This window comes from Schistocerca cancellata, chromosome 2, assembly GCF_023864275.1.
Source record: "Schistocerca cancellata isolate TAMUIC-IGC-003103 chromosome 2, iqSchCanc2.1, whole genome shotgun sequence".
In the NCBI taxonomy this organism is placed as follows: Eukaryota; Metazoa; Arthropoda; class Insecta; order Orthoptera; family Acrididae; genus Schistocerca; species Schistocerca cancellata.
Genome location: NC_064627.1, coordinates 233,450,649 through 233,469,871, shown reverse-complemented (window position 1 = coordinate 233,469,871; position 19,223 = coordinate 233,450,649). Strand labels below are relative to the sequence as shown.

The window sequence follows — 19,223 nt, the reverse complement described above, 5'->3', positions numbered from 1 at the left end:
TCACGAAAAAAACGCCTCCCACCCGAGCTCCTGAAGCGTTTCCGTAACACTCGCGTGATGATCAAACCTACCAGTAACAAATCTAGCAGCCCGCCTCTGAATTGCTTCTATGTCCTCCCTCAATCCGACCTGATAGGGATCCCAAACGCTCGAGCAGTACTCAAGAATAGGTCCTATTAGTGTTTTATAAGCTGTCACCTTTACAGATGAACCACATCTTCCAAAAATTCTACCAATGAACCGAAGACGACTATCCGCCTTCCCCAACTGCCATTACATGCTTGTCCCACATCATATCGCTCTGCAATGTTACGCCCAAACATTTAATCGACGTGACTGTGTCAAGCGCTACACTACTAATGGAGTATTCAAACATTACGGGATTCTTTTTCCTATTCATCTGCATTAATTTATATATATATATATATATATATATATATATATATATATATATATATATTTAGAGTTAGCTGCCATTCTTTACACCAATCACAAATCCTGTCCAAGTCATCTTGTATCCTCCTACAGTCACTCAACGACGACACCTTCCCGTACACCACAGCATCATCAGCAAACAGCCGCACATTGCTATCCACCCTATCCAAAATATCATTTATGTAGATAGAAAACAACAGCGGACCTACCACACTTCCTTGGGGTACTCCAGATGACACCCTCACCTCCGATGAACACTCACCATCGAGGACAACGTACTAGGTTCTGTTACTTAAGAAGTCCTCGAGCCACTCACATACTTGGGAACCAGTCCCATATGCTCGTACCTTAGTTAAGAGTCTGCAGTGGGGCACCGAGTCAAACGCTTTCCGGAAGTCAAGGAATATGGCATCCGTCTGATACCCTTCATCCATGGTTCGCAAGATATCATGTCAAAAAAGGGCGAGTTGCGTGTCGCAGGAGCGATGCTTTCTAAAGCCGTGCTGATGCATGGACAGCAACTTCTCTGTCTCAAGGAAATTCATTTGCCTACCCCAACATTTTCCCATGTGGGGCAAGTGTAACCAATTGGCTGGGGAAAGTGTAACCAGGGGGGGGGGGGGTTACACTTGCCCCAAACAAACTTACCGGAACATATTTATTTATTTAAGCCGTAACCTTGTTTTTGCCATCACACTAGATCAACTAAACTGGCCTTCCTGTACATATGGATACCAGAATAGCTGATGTGCTGGATTTGTAGGTCTACTGAGTTTGTGTGAGATATATTTTATTTTTTATTTAAGTCTACTATATTTTTAAAACACGTTTCCTTTTATAAAATATGACACAGAACTGTAAAGAATGCCACCATTTCAATTACAGTACAGCATTGTTTGACTGACAACAATGTTGAGCATGATAATTCATCCTGCACCCAATGGATGTAGCAATGTTTAAGAGTGTGAAATCTACTTGGGACCAAAAGTTAACTCGTCACCAGAGACATCATCAAGGGGTAAAAATTAGCAAACGTGTCTTTTCCAATCTCCTCACTGCTGTATGGAATGAAACACCACCTGAATTGTTGGAAAGTGGTTTTCAAAAAGCAGGAATATTCCCTTAGATTAGAGAAGTAATTGATAAAACTAAATATGATCCGGAGGCATATAAAAGATATATAGCTCATACCAAATCTTTGGCAGAAACAAATCCATTGCCAGCTCACGATAATGCAGCCATAGACTGTGTGGAAGCTACGTCTCTAACAGGAAGTACTCAGATTTTTGGGAAGCTTCCAGCTGAACAACCTCCAGAATTTTATAGGCCTACATCTACTGAGCCCTGCAGTTCTCCCAGTATCAGAGTTCTTTCTCAACCATTCCCGAGCTAATCAATCTTTCATTATGTTCTGGAACTTCTGATTTGTCATTTGAAAGCTTATTATTGGAAACAGTCCGACAGTGTAGCCCCACTGGTAAAACAAAGAAGAAAAGGATTGCACCAGAAGCTGAAGTTATCACTTTTCAAGATGCCATCTATAAAGAAAAAGATTTTAAAGGAAACAAGAATAATAAGGGGAAAGCTAAACAAAAAAGCATTATCGGCATAAAAAAGGGCTTGGTAATGAAAAGTAAATCTTCTAAACAATGTGCAGTTACTTTCTCCGAAATGGCATCTCATAATGTTGTGGAAAAAGAATCCCTGATTGCTCATGTGGGTAACAAGAAAAAAAGACTGGAAGTTGAATCAACAAGTGAAGAAAGTGAAACTGAAGGAGACCTATCTTTTATAAGTAGTGTTGAAGAAAATGGGACCATAATAACACTGGACAGCCTCAGGAAAGAAATGATAAACTGTGAAGAAGAAGAAGGGGCAAACTTTTTTGAAGCCAACGATAAAATTACAGTTGGAAACTATGTCCTGGTAGATTTTGCAACAAAATGTAAGAAAGTTCATTTTATTGGCCAAGTTACCAAAATTAGTGATTTAGGAGATCCAGAAGTGATTTTCCTCAGATGTAAAAATAAGACAAAGCATGGTACCACATTCTACTGGCCTGATAGAAGAGATGAGACCGAAGTTCCATCCTCTGATGTCATTTCAGTGCTGGCTGAGCCTACTTTGGGTCACAAGGGAGACCTGACGTTTGGTGTTACATTTGATTCATACATCATTCAGTGACTAAATAATAGTTAGGGCCTAAGTGTGAATATAATAAGTTGAATTATGGTAGTTTAACATTAAACACAAATTGCCAACAACTTTAGTTCAATTACCATGAAAAATAATAGAAAGTGAACTTATAAAGTGAATTTTTCTTTTCTTCGGAGACTAGATATTTTATTGTTTTTGTTAAATTGCCTACTAAAGAAAAAATATTACTTTTGTAGAATTTAAACTAATAAATTACTGGCCTAAAACAGAAATAAATCATCTATGATGCATTCTGTTTCAATGTTTTATGGTTTAGGCTAACACTTATTTTTTAGTTTAGCTAACAAATGGCTCTGAGCACTATGGGACTTAACTTCTGAGGTCATCAGTCCCCTAGAACTTAGAACTGCTTAAACCTAACTAACCTAAGGACATCACACATATCCATGCCCGAGGCAGGATTCGAACCTGCGACCGTAGCGGTCTCGCGGTTCCAGACTGCAGCGCCTAGAATCGCACGGCCACTTCGGCCGGCAGTTTAGCTAACATTTTCTGTGTATTTCATAATACACAAAGAGGCGTGTGCAAAAAAGTTCATATCTTGAGTAAAATTTAAGATATTTTAATAATTTTAAAATCCTCAAATTCAGTAAAAATTGGGTAATGAGGTCACTTACCCCAAGTCTCTTTTACAATGCTCTGTATGGGTACAATAATACGGGGTTAGACTTGCCCCGAACCATGGGGCAAATGCAACCTCACAACACAAAATTTTGAAAACAATTATTTGACCATATAATTTTTCTCAAAAACAAAATGTATATTGTTTAAAAGTCAATAAGTCAAACTTTAAGCATGAGAAATTTCAAAATCTCATCTTCAATAACAAGTTGGCAATTTGGTGTGAAATTTGAAATATGCCAAAACGTGGTTACTTACCCCACTTCACCCTATATTCGAACTGAGAATATGTTCGAGAATCCTGCAACAAACCGATGTTAAGGATATTGGTCTGTAATTTTGAGGCTCCGTCCCTCTACCGTTCCTAGTTAATAATAACCAGAGCGCCTTTTCCAGTAGCGGTGAAGTGTCCCTGCTTGCCGGCCGGTGTGGCTGAGCGGTTCTAGGCGCTACAGTCTGGAACCGCACGACCGCTACGGTCGCAGGTTCGAATCCTGCTTCGGGCATGGATGTGTGTGATGTCCTTAGGTTAGTTAGGTTTAAGTAGTTCTAAGTTCTAGGGGACTGATGACCATAGATCAGGGGCGTGCAGGAATCCTGCACATGTGCGGTGCACTTGCACGCGTGCAGTTAACAGGTGTTCCGCGTGCACACAGGGGCAAGCTGGCCACCCGCTTATCTCCCATCCCCACCATACCTTCTGTCCGCTCCTTCCTCTGTAATGCGTTTTGTTTCCTAGCTTGCTTTATTGAGTGAATGAATAAGTTAGTAGGAGTGCTTGAAAGAAATCATGGTTTGAAAGAGTACCTATTACCTACGATACGTTTTATTTAATTATCACAGGTGGAGTTTACAATACTTTAATATCTGGAACAAAATTTCTACATACAGATAAACACAAACAGTTACGCAAATTTTCATCGCTGATGTTTGCTCTTAACCGAGACTTATTAATTCAGCAAATGGTTTTCCAGCTCTCGCTATATTAAGCGCAGTCTTATAACTTGCACATACCGCTGGGCTATTATTGTTGTCGTCCTGAAAACTTGAAAACAGTGCTCCATAAAATGTTAAATCAGTTAGATGAGAGACATGACGAGAGAAAGTCGCAGATATCTCGTGACAACAGCAACTACGACAAATTCAAATGGCTCTGAGCACTATGGTACTTAACTGCTGTGGTCATCAGTCCCCTAGAACTTAGAACTACTTAAACCTAACTAACCTAAGGACATCACACACATCCATGCCCGAGGCAGGATTCGAACCTGCGACCATAGCGGTCGCGCGGTTCCAGCTGTAGTGCCTAGAACCGCTCGGCCACTCCGCCCGGCCAACTACGACAGATTCATCTGGTATCGTCAGATCGCTCTTCTTAAGCTCAGTCAATTCCCCATCCGCTCAGAATCCGACAATAAATTGTACTCGTCCTTGTGAAATTTATTATAATGGCCTTCAATACTAAACTTCCGTTGACCAGCGGGAATACTGCCACATATTAAACATTTCGAATTTTCACGTTTTTGCACAAAGAAAAAATGATTCTCCCATTACTTTTTAAAGGATAGCAAATCTCCACTTCTCCGTTTCTTGAAATACAACGTTCACTACATAGTGCTCGCTTCGCATCAACGTCCGCAGCTTAGCCTGGCACTACACTGCCGCAACCTGCCGGCTGTCGCCACAGCCCCGGTCGACGCCTGCACGCGAGCAGCACACGTGCAGCGCTGTGCGCTCGTGAGCCGCGTGCAACGTTTGCCCGCCCCTGCCATAGATGTTAAGTCCCATAGTAGTCAGAGCCATTTTTTTGTCCCTGCTTATAGCGGCTACTGACTGCTGCAGCAGTCGGTGGTGCGCCCTACCTGGCGCTCTCCGGAACCACCCAGGGCGTGACGAGCGCCAGCAGCAGCGGCACGGACGTGGCGATGCAGAGCAGCTTCCAGTCGGCCACGAAGTAGGCGATCCACGGCAGCAGGCACGACGCCAGCGTGAAGTACAGCGCGATCGACATGTTCGCCACGAACGTGCGCCACTGCGGGCCCACGTACTCCAGCACTGCGCACACGACACGCACAGTCCTGTTATTCCTTCCCGTGCTTTGAAGTACAAACAAACACAGTTACATAGTTGTTGTTGTTGTGGTCTTCAGTCCCGAGACTGGTTTGATGCAGCTCTCCATGCTACTCTATCCTGTGCAAGCTTCTTCATCTCCCAGTACCTACTGCAACCTACATCCTTCTGAATCTGCTTAGTGTATTCATCTCTTGGTCTCCCCCTACGATTTTTACCCTCCACGCTGCCCTCCAATACTAAATTGGTGATCCCTTGATGCCTCAGAACATGTCCTACCAACCGATCCCTTCTTCTGGTCAAGTTGTGCCACAAACTTCTCTTCTCCCCAATTCTATTCAATACTTCCTCATTAGTTATGTGATCTACCCATCTAATTTTCAGCAGTCTTCTGTAGCACCACGTTTCGAAAGCTTCTATTCTCTTCTTGTCCAAACTATTTACCGTCCATGTTTCACTTCCATACATGGCTACACTCCATACAAATACTTTCAGTAATGACTTCCTGACACTTAAATCTATACTCGATGTTAACAAGTTTCTCTTCTTCAGAAACGCTTTCCTTGCCATTGCCAGTCTACATTTTATATCCTCTCTACTTCGACAATCATCAGTTATTTTGCTCCCCAAATAGCAAAACTCCTTTACTACTTCAAGTGTCTCATTTCCTAATCTAATACCCTCAACATCACCGGACTTAATTCGACTACATTCCATTATCCTCGTTTTGCTTTTGTTGATGTTCATCTTATATCCTCCCTTCAAGACACCATCCATTCCGTTCAACTGCTCTTCCAAGTCCTTTGCTGTCTCGCACAGAATTACAATGTCATCGGCGAACCTCAAAGTTTTTATTTCTTCTCCATGGATTTTAATACCTACTCCGAATTTTTCTTTTGTTTCCTTTACTGCTTACTCAATATACAGATTGAATAACATAGGGGAGAGGCTACAACCCTGTCTTACTCCCTTCCCAACCACTGCTTCCCTTTCATGTCCCTCGACTCTTATAACTGCCATCTGGTTTCTGTACAAATTGTAAATAGCCTTTCGCTCCCTGTATTTTACCCATGCCACCTTTAGAATTTGAAAGAGAGTATTCCAGTCAACATTGTCAAAAGCTTTCTCTAAGTCTAAGTTACATAGTAAGTTGTGAAAAATAGAAAGTGCTGTCGTAAACTCGATTACCCCATTCCGAGATCTGCCTTTCTGACAAACCCGTAAAGAGATGTAAACAACTTCGTTTTTAAAAAATATTTCGCACTAATTTGTAAACAGCGGTAGATCGTGTTGCCTAAATATCACTTCAAAACTGTAAGTAATCGAGAGCTTACACCATTCTTTGTTTATAACTTTTAGAAAGTCATTGGCCTTTGAAGCCTAAACGTCACTTAAAAATTGTAACTCATCAGGGAAACTAACCTTAATATTCATTCACACGATATATAAGATGTTTAATGTCAAATTGAGAGGCAATGAGTAGATAATTTTGACAAGAAGAGAGTAGAAGTTTTCCAAATGCTGAAGATTCGATGGGTGGATTACGTAACTAATGAGTAGGTACTGAATAGAATTAGGAAGAAGAGGAATTTGGGGCACAACTTCACTAGATCGGTTGGTACGGCACATTCTGAGGCATCAACGGATCGCCAGTTTAGTATTGGAGGGAAGGGTGGAGGGTAAAATTCGTAGAGGGAGAGCAAGAGATGAATACACTAAGCAGACTCAGAACGATGTAGGTCTGCCGGAAAGTGGAGCCCTACTATTTTAGCAGATTACTGCTGGGCTGTCATAAAGGATGTTCCCGAGTATGTGTATAAAAGTGAAGCCAAGCGAAAACGGTCATTTTCTGAATGTATCTCTGAACAAAATATGTAATTGTACATACTGTACATATGGACATTTAATCCTTTATATACACGTTTGTGACCAGTTAATTTATATATTTTCTTTTGTACTTTACATAGTTCTGCTACAAAGTATTTTAATTCATGTAATATTATGTTCATTTTTTCTTAATATTTTACTTTTGCACTTCCAGAATGGCACTGAAATTTATCAATGTATAACACATAACATAATTCAAGTAATTATTTACTTAAAATTTGTTTTGCCGAATCTTGGAACATGCGTATTTAGTTAGTGAGTTATTTATACAAAAATGTAGATTACTTTAAAAAAAACTAGACCTAAATATTTATGAAGATGATGATTTTGTATCATTTTATACTGAAATAAACATAACTAGCTCAAAATCATGCAATTTACACACTTTCACTTCCAATATGTTGTTCAGTGTTATGGGCGCCAAGTACAGGGTTATTACAAATGATTGAAGCGATTTCACAGCTCTACAATAACTTTATTATTTGAGATATTTTGAAAATGCTTTGCACACACATACAAAAACTCAAAAAGTTTTTTTAGGCATTCACAAATGTTCGATATGTGCCCCTTTAGTGATTCGGCAGACATCAAGCCGATAATCAAGTTCCTCCCACACTCGGCGCAGCAAGTCCGCATCAATGAGTTCGAAAGCATCGTTGATGCGAGCTCGCAGTTCTGGCACGTTTCTTGGTAGAGGAGGTTTAAACACTGAATCTTTCACATATCCCCACAGAAAGAAATCGCATGGGGTTAAGTCGGGAGAGCGTGGAGGCCATGACATGAATTGCTGATCATGATCTCCACCACGACCGATCCATCGGTTTTCCAATCTCCTGTTTAAGAAATGCCGAACATCATGATGGAAGTGCGGTGGAGCACCATCCTGTTGAAAGATGAAGTCGGCGCTGTCGGTCTCCAGTTGTGGCATGAGCCAATTTTCCGCGGGCTACGCGTGAAACTTGCCCGCACGCGTTGAACCGTTTCTTCGGTCACTGCAGGCCGACCCGTTGATTTCCCCTTACAGAGGCATCCAGAAGCTTTAAACTGCGCATAACATCGCCGAATGGAGTTAGCAGTTGGTGGATCTTTGTTGAACTTCGTCCTGAAGTGTCGTTGCACTGTTATAACTGATGTGAGTGCATTTCAAGCACGACATACGCTTTGTCGGCTCCTGTCGCCATTTTGTCTCACTGCGCTCTCGAGCGCTCTGACGGCAGAAACCTGAAGTGCGGCTTCAGCCGAACAAAACTTTATGAGTTTTTCTACGTATCTGTAGTGTGTCGTGACCTTATGCCAATGAATGGAGCGACAGTGAATTTATGAAATCGCTTCAATCATTTGTAATAGCCCTGTAGTTTTGTAGTGGCAGTAATAATTATTTTAGGTATTCTGTGTCTTGTATTGCTGCCAATGTAAACTTCTCGCCGCCCACGCCGGTTGTGACGGTGTTCTCTGCGAGGGGGCACTTCTTACGTGTGGACACCGGTGTGAGTACCCGTCCGACCGATATCTGTAGACGTGCGGGAGCGAGCAGCAGTAAGTTCTTTGACGGCGGCCAAGCACAGCAGACTGGAAAGTAGATCGCCATGGAACCGAGCAGCAGTCTGCAACTGCCAACGTGCGGAGTGGCCAAGTGTAGTCGGACATCGTCGAACTGGGTAGCGGAAGACGGCAGTTAACAGTCAGTGAGGAGGAACGGTGGAGAAGTATTTTTTTAAAATTTATTGGTTTTCGGGACATATCCACTCAGCCATCTCAATAATGGAATATCAGTTACGAAGATACGAGGGCTATCCACAAAGTACATAACGTTTTCGTTTGAGTCCGTTAGGGGCGGAGCTGGCGTGGCCATCTTGGTGTCATGGCATTCCGCCGTCCTAGTGAGAGGTTCGTGCTGTACTCCGTTGAGTTACTGTGACAGTTTGAAATGTCAGCGTTAATTGAAAATGCCGCGAAGTGTGAAGTGCGTGCTGTAATAAGGTTTCTGACTGCAAAAAACTGTACACCGATAGAAATCTATCGGCAGCTTTGTGAAGTGTATGGGGACAACATAATCACTGAAGGTGGAGTGCATCAATGGGTCATAAAATTTAAAAATGGCCGAACTAATGTCCACGACGAAGAGCGAAGTGGAAGACCCAGCATAGTGACTGCCAAACTTGTCGAAAAAGTCGATGCCGCGGTCCGTGAAAACCGTAATTTCACAATAACGAGACTCTCTATGAGTTATCCACACATTTCACGAAGTTTGTTGCACGAAATCATTACCGAAAAGCTTGGTTACCACAAGTTTTGTCGAAGATGGATACCAAAAATCTTGACAGAGATTCACAAAAATCAGCGAATGGCTGCAGTGTTAACGTTTTTGGACGCTTACGAGAAAGATGGCGATTCATTATTCGATCGCATCGTTACTGGTGACGAAACATGGGTTAAGCATGTGAACTGCGAGACAATATTGCAGTCAATGCAGTGGGGGTACACAAATTCCCCCCAAAAACCCAAGAAATGCATGCAGACAATTTCGGCAAGGAAGGTGATGGTGACTGTCTTTTGGGACAGAAAAAGTGTGATTTTTGTGGATTTCCTGGAAAGAGGCACTACAATAAACTCTCAAAGGTATTGCGAAACTCTGCACAACCTCAGAAGAGCAATACAAAACAAGCGCAGGGGAAATTTGGGCTCAAAGATCTTGCTGATTCACGACAACGCCCGGGCCCACACGGCAAATGCCACTCGTGTACTTCTCTAATCTTTTAAGTGGGAGTTGTTTCCTCATCCGCCGTACAGTCCCGACCTGGCACCGAGCGACTTCCACTTATTCCCAGCAATGAAGAAGTGGTTGGCTATGCAGCGTTTTGATGACGACGCACAGCTTCAAGAAGAGGTAACCACGTGGTTGAAGGCGCAGGCGGCCGAATTTTACGACGAAGGAATTTCCAAGCTCGTCCATCGCTACGATAAGTGCCTTAATTTAAATGGCAACTACGTATAAAAGTAGTATTTAAGTGTGACTTTCATCTGTGTATAATAAAAAAAATTTCCAGTACTTTATTTATTTTTAATTCAGAAAACGTAATGTACTTTGTGGATAGCCCTCGTACGAACGTGAGGAGAACACAGCCACCGAGTCCTCGAGCGGAGAATCCGATTCGGCCGGGAATCAAATACGGGGCCCTTCGGTTAACAATCCGCCGAGCCGACCTCGCAGCTATCGAAGCGGACCGGTGGAGAAGTTGGTTACGGAGATACAGTTGAGAGCACAAATGGCGCATGCTCTTCTGACCCGTATCTGTTAGCGGCAGGCCATTGAGTGTAGGCCTATTTGGTCGACTAGTTCAAAGTGCGGCGGTGTGTATCTAGATAGGTGAGACCGACTTGCATCTGTTGTAGCTGTACAGAAGAAGTGCGAGGCCATGAAGAATACTGTCTGGTCAACTGCATTATTGCATGACTGGGCTGTGTTGTAAGAGAGTGTAATATTTTCATTGTGAAATTATTTACACTGCGAGAGCATCGTTCCTTGGTTGTACACCTGTGATAAATTATAGTGTATTGTACTGCTCTCACTATGGTCCGCGTCGTAGTTAGTTTGTGTAGTTGTGTCGCCTTTGGGGCTGGTCAATAGTAGCAGACTGTAGATATCATAGTGAGTTGGCCGCTTCTCTTACTTATTCAATGTGCCTGACTGTAAAGGTAATCACGGGGCAAGCTTATTTTATATAACTAATACGTGGACGTGTTTCAGCAAAAGTTTTGAGGAGGTGGTTTCCCAGCGCTCTTCTACATTTGAAAAATGTCATATTACCACCGTGAACTGCTGATAAAATATTTATACAAACATCTTCAGTCATCTGACCATAATTAGGTTCGCGAAACTACTCACAACATCCTGTTTGGTGAAACATAAAATCTTTATCATCAGATGATAAAATCATGAATAATGCACTGTAATATAAATTACGTCGTCGATCTATAAACACTTTTATGAACCTGATTATGGTCAGACGATTGAAACTGGTTGTACAAATAAAGTATTTTACCAGCAGCTCAAGGCGGTAATGAGACATTTTTCAAATTTTAGTGTAAGTTCTGTTGTTATTGTTGCCCATTTGAGTTAAGAATTATTCTATTTCTTTCTGGGATAATACTGTTATATTTCTAGTATCAGCAGTTTTCTGAATTAATTATTTGTGCTTAAATTTAATTTTCGTATGCGCTCGCGTGTTGTAATCTGTTCTTTAATTAAAAAAAACTATTTAATGTAAACCCACGCTCGCGCAACCACTGCAAAACTCCATTCCACCCACAATGTGCAAAGAAATTTCTATTACATAAATGTGTAGGTTGTATGGCTTATTTTAGTAATCTACATCTACATCTACATCCATACTCCGCAAGCCACCTGACGGTATTACACTTTGATTATTTAGAATAAGTAGTAAAAAAGAAATACCTACATTCTTGTCATTTCTTTGCTACTTTACAGCTTTCTTGTACACAGCAATCTCACCGTTGTCGATCAACTCGATATACATGTCTCACTGCCTTCTAATTAGAATCTGCGACGTACACCGTCTCGAATGTGCCTGCCATCACAGCTCGCGCTCATCTTGTGAACACGGGAGGTAAATAAGAATCTCACGTAAAGGAAAAATATTTACTAACCCTCTAAAAATGCTCCAGAATGATGACCTGTATGATTTGCACTCTACGTTTGGGACTCAGCGTGAAATGTTCCTCTCCTGTCGCAGACCACGTACTCCACTCACGAAATCTCGCGAGCGAGTTCGCTTTGCGACTTAATTACGCCGCTGCAGCTGAAATGTTAGTCGGTGCAGCCAGATGAACTTCTCACACGCATGTCGCTCTGTAACAGTTATTAGACAAGACTCCTCTGCACTGCCCAGACCTGTGAAACTAGATTCAGTTGTTACGCTTCCTGCCCCACTGTTTTGAGTCCTGTAGCGCTCTGACTGCAACACAAAAATTTCTACAACTCCGACCGCTAGACTGGAAGACAAAATAAAACGTGTCGCCTGCACTCGACTCTCTACTAGTGTCCCACATAGATGTCTCTCGGTGTATGTTAACAAATAGGACAATCAAACATTCAAATCGTATGCAAATCTTTGGCTTACCTAGAAGAACTCAGTTTTTACAACGTAATTCAGTCTCCCCTGATTGTCACAATAATCCTTAACCGCGCTACACATTCCCTCCGAACAGTTTGGCTGTGAATCCGTACGTCTCTATAACTCACCAAAACCTGTTTCATTCTCCTCACTGCTCTGCGCCAAACAGGGCGCTCAAGAAAATTTCAGAACTTCACTCTGCGGGCCCCCATTCTGATCATCACGATCTCCCCAACGCCGGGGAAAGATGTTTGACATTCATACCTTTCTGCTATTCAGCACCGCCTTCGTTTTTTCCTCGGTGGCTGGTAATCGCCCTTTTCTGCCAGTAACAACACACTAAGAGATACTGCTCTTGACCATACGTTTGGTACCACTATTGATCGTCACAGCAATTAAAAAATATTATCTGGCATCGTGGTAAATCAGTTTCATTAGTGCAGGACTGAAGGAAAAGGGAGCACATCAGCTACACGCAGTAAGGCTGCGTCTTCCAAAATCCAGCGGATGCTAACACTCTCCTTGTTAACTCGGAAAAATTCCTCCACAAACTGTGGCTGTCGTTCGTGTTCTCTCAAATTATGGTTGCTCCCATAAGACTCATGAGTGGTACATTGCAAGTACATTGTTACCTTAAGATCCGAAACTTATGAAACCACGCACCTAACAACTCTCACTTGTGACTAACAATCCCACCCACTTGATGGAAGGAAGACGTTCTATAAAGACATTGTAGAACACCAATGTGCATATCTCCTTTGAAAAAATTAAAATGTAAATATAGATCTATATACTGAATTGTAAATATATCTATATTAATTTATGATAACAGTCGTTATTACAAAATTTGTTATGGTGGCTCACCTCATGGTAAGACAGTTTAGATAATTTACATATTTCTCTCATTCACTTTCCCCATTTGTTATGAAAATCTGAAAGTGCGAAGGTTTGTCATTTTTACTGGAAACAACTTGTTTATATACCCATGATATGTTTAAGCTGCGTGGTGGACTAGACACTCGACACAGACCATTCATTTTCCAGATCAGAAGAAAAACGCCAGCTACCAGCGATGCTGGAGCGTCGTTTTGGTTGCCTACTCAGACGGCGCTACACAAGTCCGTCAAATCGTACTCAACTGGATAGGATAACGATTGTACGCACAACAGTTCAAAAAAATTATTTACGACGTAAGAGCAACACATAAAAAACTAATCAAAATGGATTGTCATTAGTGCTGTTAAGTTAGCAATACGTTTCACTATACGTTGACAGTTGCTAGAAATGTCCTACACTCGCTAAATGCCCTTTTCGTAGTTTATCACCATGTACACTGATGTTAGTGGAAAGTGATGAAGCGCTAGTCCGATATTTAATACACTTCGTGGAGATGTTCATCTCACAGTGGGTAATAAATAACACCCAACACTGTCAGAACAAACGCTGGCGGACGCCTATTAATGGGCATCAACGTGGGGTGTGTCTGTTGCCTTCTCTTCTTGCCACATTTTCTATCTCATTAAAACGTCCTCTGCATTGTACTACAGTCAGCTGTGTGCAATACGTGATTATGAAGCCCAGCGCCCCTCAAGCCAATGATTCGACTTTCTCAATGTCCGAAAGATTACGGTAACCTTCACGTGCGCATCTTACGGGTATACTTTGTTGAAATCTCCACTAGAAAATTTCAGTTACGATGCGCACACTCGACAGCCGTCATGGATTGAAATCATACTTAATCTGCAGGAATGGCTTTTTCTGTAATGGAATATACTAAAAGTAATCCCCCTTAAGGATGAAATTTTAATCAACATATCCCACTGTTGTGGAAAGACTGGAGTATTCGTTTGGTAGTGTTCGAGGTGTAACACTTCATTTCCGTCATTGTATTAATAAAGTCGGTAATCGCTATTGATTTCAGGGACGCCGTTCAAACCTTATATGGCGCAATTTGTCTGCTGGAAAAGCTGACGGGGATGTATTTTACGTATCACATAAGGAACTCCAGCTACTGTTTGCCTTGTAACCGATAGTAAAATAACTGGAGTGTCACCTGGATCAGCTCGATGAAAAGATAGTTAAAGAGAGGTCTTAATTTCCTAGGAAAATAATTATTTCATCCAGGCCATGAATTTGACCTTAATGGTGTTTTGGTTACTGAAATAAAAAAAATCTGTGCGAGAGGTTTGTGACCGAACTGCAGATTTTTGGTAAAAACGTCGGAATAAGATTGTACCAAGGGTTTTGTATTAAAATGTAATTTTATTATCATTGTCTTTAACACAGTGATTACACAGAATATTGTAACGGTTACAGAAAAGCTAAATAGCAAGTCCTATTTTCTTTTCGACGCTACCGTAGTTCAGTCGGCTCTGGACGTTTTTGAATTTTTGCATTCATTTCGACGCAAGCCTTCGGAGTCACATGAAACGACAGCTTTAATTATTTTGTAATTTTCCATTTAATACTGATGTTCACCTATATACCAGGGCTTATTTTTATTACCTAAGCTTGGGACATGGTAACGCTCTGAAAGCTTTTCAAAATGACACCAGAATCAGTGTCCTAGGTAAACGTGTTTCCACGATAACTTTACGCAAAGCTAATTCTTAGCAATAACGCGCATGCGCCTAACTTCTACGGTGACGTCACAGTCAGAAAAAGTACTGCCCGATGAATACGTCCAGACATTAGCTATCCGCTGTGGGCTCTAACAGTGTTTACGAATTATTAGTCTCTTGGTTATTACTGATTCAGATCTGACGGTATTTTGTCAGACAAGGAATTTCGGCCGATGAGCGACCATACGTTTCACGTCAAACCCAAGGGTTTTTTGAAGTATGAATCGTTGGAATATACGGGGTGTTCAATTAGTCTCTCCGCAGTGCCGTATGATTGTTAGCTGCGCGTGCCGAATGATTGTTCGCCTGCCTGGGTTACTTCAAAAAATGGTTCAAATGGCTCTGAGCACTAGGGGACTTAACATCTATGGTCATCAGCCCCTAGAACTTAGAACTACTTAAACCTAACTAACCTAAGGACATCACACGACAACCAGTCATCACGAGGCAGAGAAAATCCCTGACCCCGCCGGGAATCGAACCCGGGAACCCGGGCGCGGGAAGCGAGAACGCTACCGCACGAGCACGAGCTGCGGACTGGGTTACTTCCTTTCAAGTAAACTCCCACAACATTCCACTGTTTCAGCCAGCGTCAGTAGTATCGTTGGTGTGTGTCGTTACGTGTTGACGTGAACGTTTAAGTTTAGTTCCTTTGTTCGTTTGTTTCGTTTTTGGCACTGTTAAAATGCTAACCATTGAAGAAGTGTGTTTCTAGTCGAACATGTGTTCAAAGCAAACAGTTTCAGTTCGTCAAACATTTAATTCAGTTTTTCCGGAGACAACACTCCCACATCGCGATACTGAGCGAGATTTGACTACCAAATTTCGAGGTACGGGTTCAGTGACAGATGCGCCGAGAAGTGGTCGTCCTAGCGTTTTGTCTGAGGCTAAAGTAATCGTTATTTCCGATAAAATATCCATGATTCGAAACAAGTCAGTAAGAAAACTCGCCCAGGAAATCGATGTTAGTGTCGGAACGGCCCACACAGCTATAAGGAAAAATTAGAACTTTTCCCATACAAAATAACAGTCGTGGAAGAACTGAAAAATACTGATCATGGCAAGAGACTGCATTATTGTCAATGGTTCAGAAATTTCGTTCAACGAAATAGAAGGAATATTCTTAATGAAACGTTTTTCACTGATGAGGCGTGGTTTCATTTATCACGGTACATGAACTCGCAAAATTTTCGTATGTGGAGTATTGCAAATCCATTGTGTATTAATGAGGAACCACTTCTTTCTTTGAAAATAGGAGTTTGGGTTGCAATTTCTAGACGTCGGATTGTGGGTCCCATAGTTTTCAACGAAACAATGTAGGCACAACCATACTTCAGTGATATTCTGTGCCCATTCATAGGAGAACTTGTGTTTAGTGAAATACTGAACGGTTATTTTTCAACAAGATGGTGCAACCGCGCATACAGTTCCCGTTTCAGTGTCACTGCTTGCCGATGTTTTTGGTGATCGGATAATTTCACAGGGAGTTTGGCCTCCACGATCGCCTAACCTAACACCACCTGACATTTTCTTCTGGGGTGCAGTGAAAGCAACTGTCTATAAGAACCGTCCAAAATCCATCGATGAATTAGAAACTGCAATATGCACTGCTTCTGTTACAGAAGAAATGTTACAGCTTGTGTTTGGAAACATGCTTAGACGGATTGAATTGTGTATTCAACAACACGGGGGACACTTTCAACATTTAATGTGAAAATTTGTAAGTATAAATGAATATGAATAAATTAATACCTTGTATTTCACTGAGTTTCATCTCGGTATATTCACCGCGTCATAAGACACGCGTGGCTAACAATCAGACGGCACTGCGGAGAGACTTTTTGAACACTCTATATATTCTCCACACCATGAATGACATCCTTTCACTTGCACATTTTCACACGTACAAAGAAATTTGCAGGCGGAAAACGTTTTCATCCAGTGAGGAGTTGACGATAGCTGTACATTGGTATTTTACGGACTTACCAATATCGGGGTGCAGTGCTGTGAGGTACTCATTGGAAAACACTGGATAAAAGGCAACAATATGAAATTGGACGACGTGGACAATTAAGTGCATTCTGACCTACAAACTCGTAGTGTGAGAAATTTCGGCCTGTACGTACCCAGGATGTACATCATGGTGAAGCAGTTGTCGAAGGCGAGCCCGACGAGGAAGCGGCAGAGGCAGAAGGCCCAGAAGCTGGAGGCGAAGGCGGTGGCGATGCCGGCGGCGGCGCCCACGGCGTTGGTGCCCACCAGTGCCGGGATGCGGCCCCAGTGGTCGGCCACCCAGCCGAACACCACGCCGCCCAGGATGGCGCCCGCGAAGAACACCGACTGCGCCACCGAGCCCAGCGCAGACTTGTCGCACACCCACTCCAGCTGCCGGGCACAGCGACACTTCGTAGTCATACGAGAATTTCCATTCGTTCATGAGCCAATGTTACACTACTGGCTACACCACGAAGATGACGTGCTACAGACGCGAAATTTAACCGACAGGAAGAAGATGCTGTGATATGCAAATGATTAGCTTTTCAGAGCATTCACACAAGGGTGGCGCCGGTGGTGACACCTACAACGTGCTGACATGAGGAAAGTTTCCAACCGATTTCTCATACGCAAACAGCAGTTGACCGGCGTTGCCTGGTGAAACGTTGTTATGAAGCCTCGTGTAAGGAGGTGAAATGTGTAGCATCACGTTTCCGACTTTGATAAAGGCCGGATTGTAGCCTATCGCGATTGAGGTTTATCGTATCGTGACATTGCTGCTCGCGTTGGTCGAGATCCAATGACTGTTAGCAGAATATGGAATCCGTGGGTTCACGAGGGTAATACGGAACACCGTGCTGGATCCCAACGGCTTCGTATCACTAGCAGTCAAGATGGCAGGCATCTTATCCGTATGGCTGTAACGAATCGTGCAGCCACGTTCGATACCTGAGTCAACAGATGGGGACGTGTCCAAGACAACAACCATCTGCACGAACAGTTCCACGACTTTTGCAGCAGCATGGACTATCAGCTCGGAGACAACGGCTGCGTTTACCCTTGATGCTGCATCACAGACAGGAGCGCCTGCGATGGTGTACTCGACGACGAACATAGGTGCACGAATGGCGAAACGTCATTTTTTCGGATGAATCCAGGTTGTGTTTACAGCATCGTGATGGTCGCATCCGTGTTTGGCGACATCGCGGTGAACGCGGTGAAAGCGTATATTCGTCATCGCCATACAGGCGTATCACCCAGCGTGATGGTATCGGGTGCCATTGGTTACACGTCTCGGTCACCTCTTGTTTGCATAACTGGCCTCGTCACAATACGCCAGTCTCTACTCTTGATGAACCGTGGTATGGTGTTGAAACTGCATGGGCAGCTGTACCTGTACAAGCCATCCAAGCTCTGTTTGACCCAATGCCCAGGCGTATCAAGGCCGTTATTACGGCCAGAGGTGGTTGTTCTGGGTACTGATTTCTGAGGATCTATGCACCAAATTGCGTGAAAATGTAATCACATGTCAGTTCTAGTGTAGTATAATTGTCCAATGAACACCCGTTTATCATCTGCATTTCTTCTTGGTATAGCAATTTTAATGGCCAGTAGTGTATATATATTTGTAGATATACAGTGAAAAAAAGTGAATCACCATCACGACATGGCTGTATGTCAATGTAACCTCATAAACTTCATATATGTGCACACCATCGGCGGGTATATAAATGATTAGAGTTGCAATTCTCTGTGACAGGTAGAGCTCTCACCAGACTGCTTTAGCACTGTTTCTGTTTAGTGTTGTTGTCGCTGGTGGGGTTCATAAGGGCCGTGAGCATAATCAGATGATAAGTGATAACTATTTAGGACACGGAGCTACCGTGAGTTATCAGCACCTGACAGTGAAAGGGCTCTCAATGTGGGTCTCCATTTGGCCTAGTTCTAATCGTGCATTATCTTAATCTGTCAGGCATTCAGATGTGACAATGGCGCGAAGTTGGACTGCATGGGATCTTGCTGCCAGAGATAGTCGTCGTCAAAGTTTCGGTTGACCGTGGCTGAACACCACAAGAAAACATCGCCGTATTGTGCACTTCCGCGAACAAGTTGATTGGTTGCTTGGTTGATTTGGTGGAGGGGACGAAACACCGTGTTCAACGGTCCCATCGGATTAGGAAAGGATGGGGATGGAAGTCGGCCGCGCGCTTTCAAAGGAACCATGCCGGCAGTTGCCCGAAGC

At 42.8% G+C, this 19,223-nt stretch overlaps 1 protein-coding gene across 1 annotated transcript in view; it reads right to left on the bottom strand.

Annotated features, from left to right (window-relative positions):
- LOC126161559 (organic cation transporter protein-like) overlaps nt 1–19,223 on the bottom strand; it is a 169,328-nt gene that overhangs the window by 51,781 nt on the left and 98,324 nt on the right. Inside the window, exons 3-4 of the mRNA XM_049917497.1 lie at nt 17,113–17,371; nt 5,136–5,328 (exon numbers count right to left, since the gene is read on the bottom strand). Of these exons, the coding sequence (XP_049773454.1) occupies nt 5,136–5,328; nt 17,113–17,371 (452 nt within the window). The remainder of the gene's footprint in view (nt 1–5,135; nt 5,329–17,112; nt 17,372–19,223) is intronic.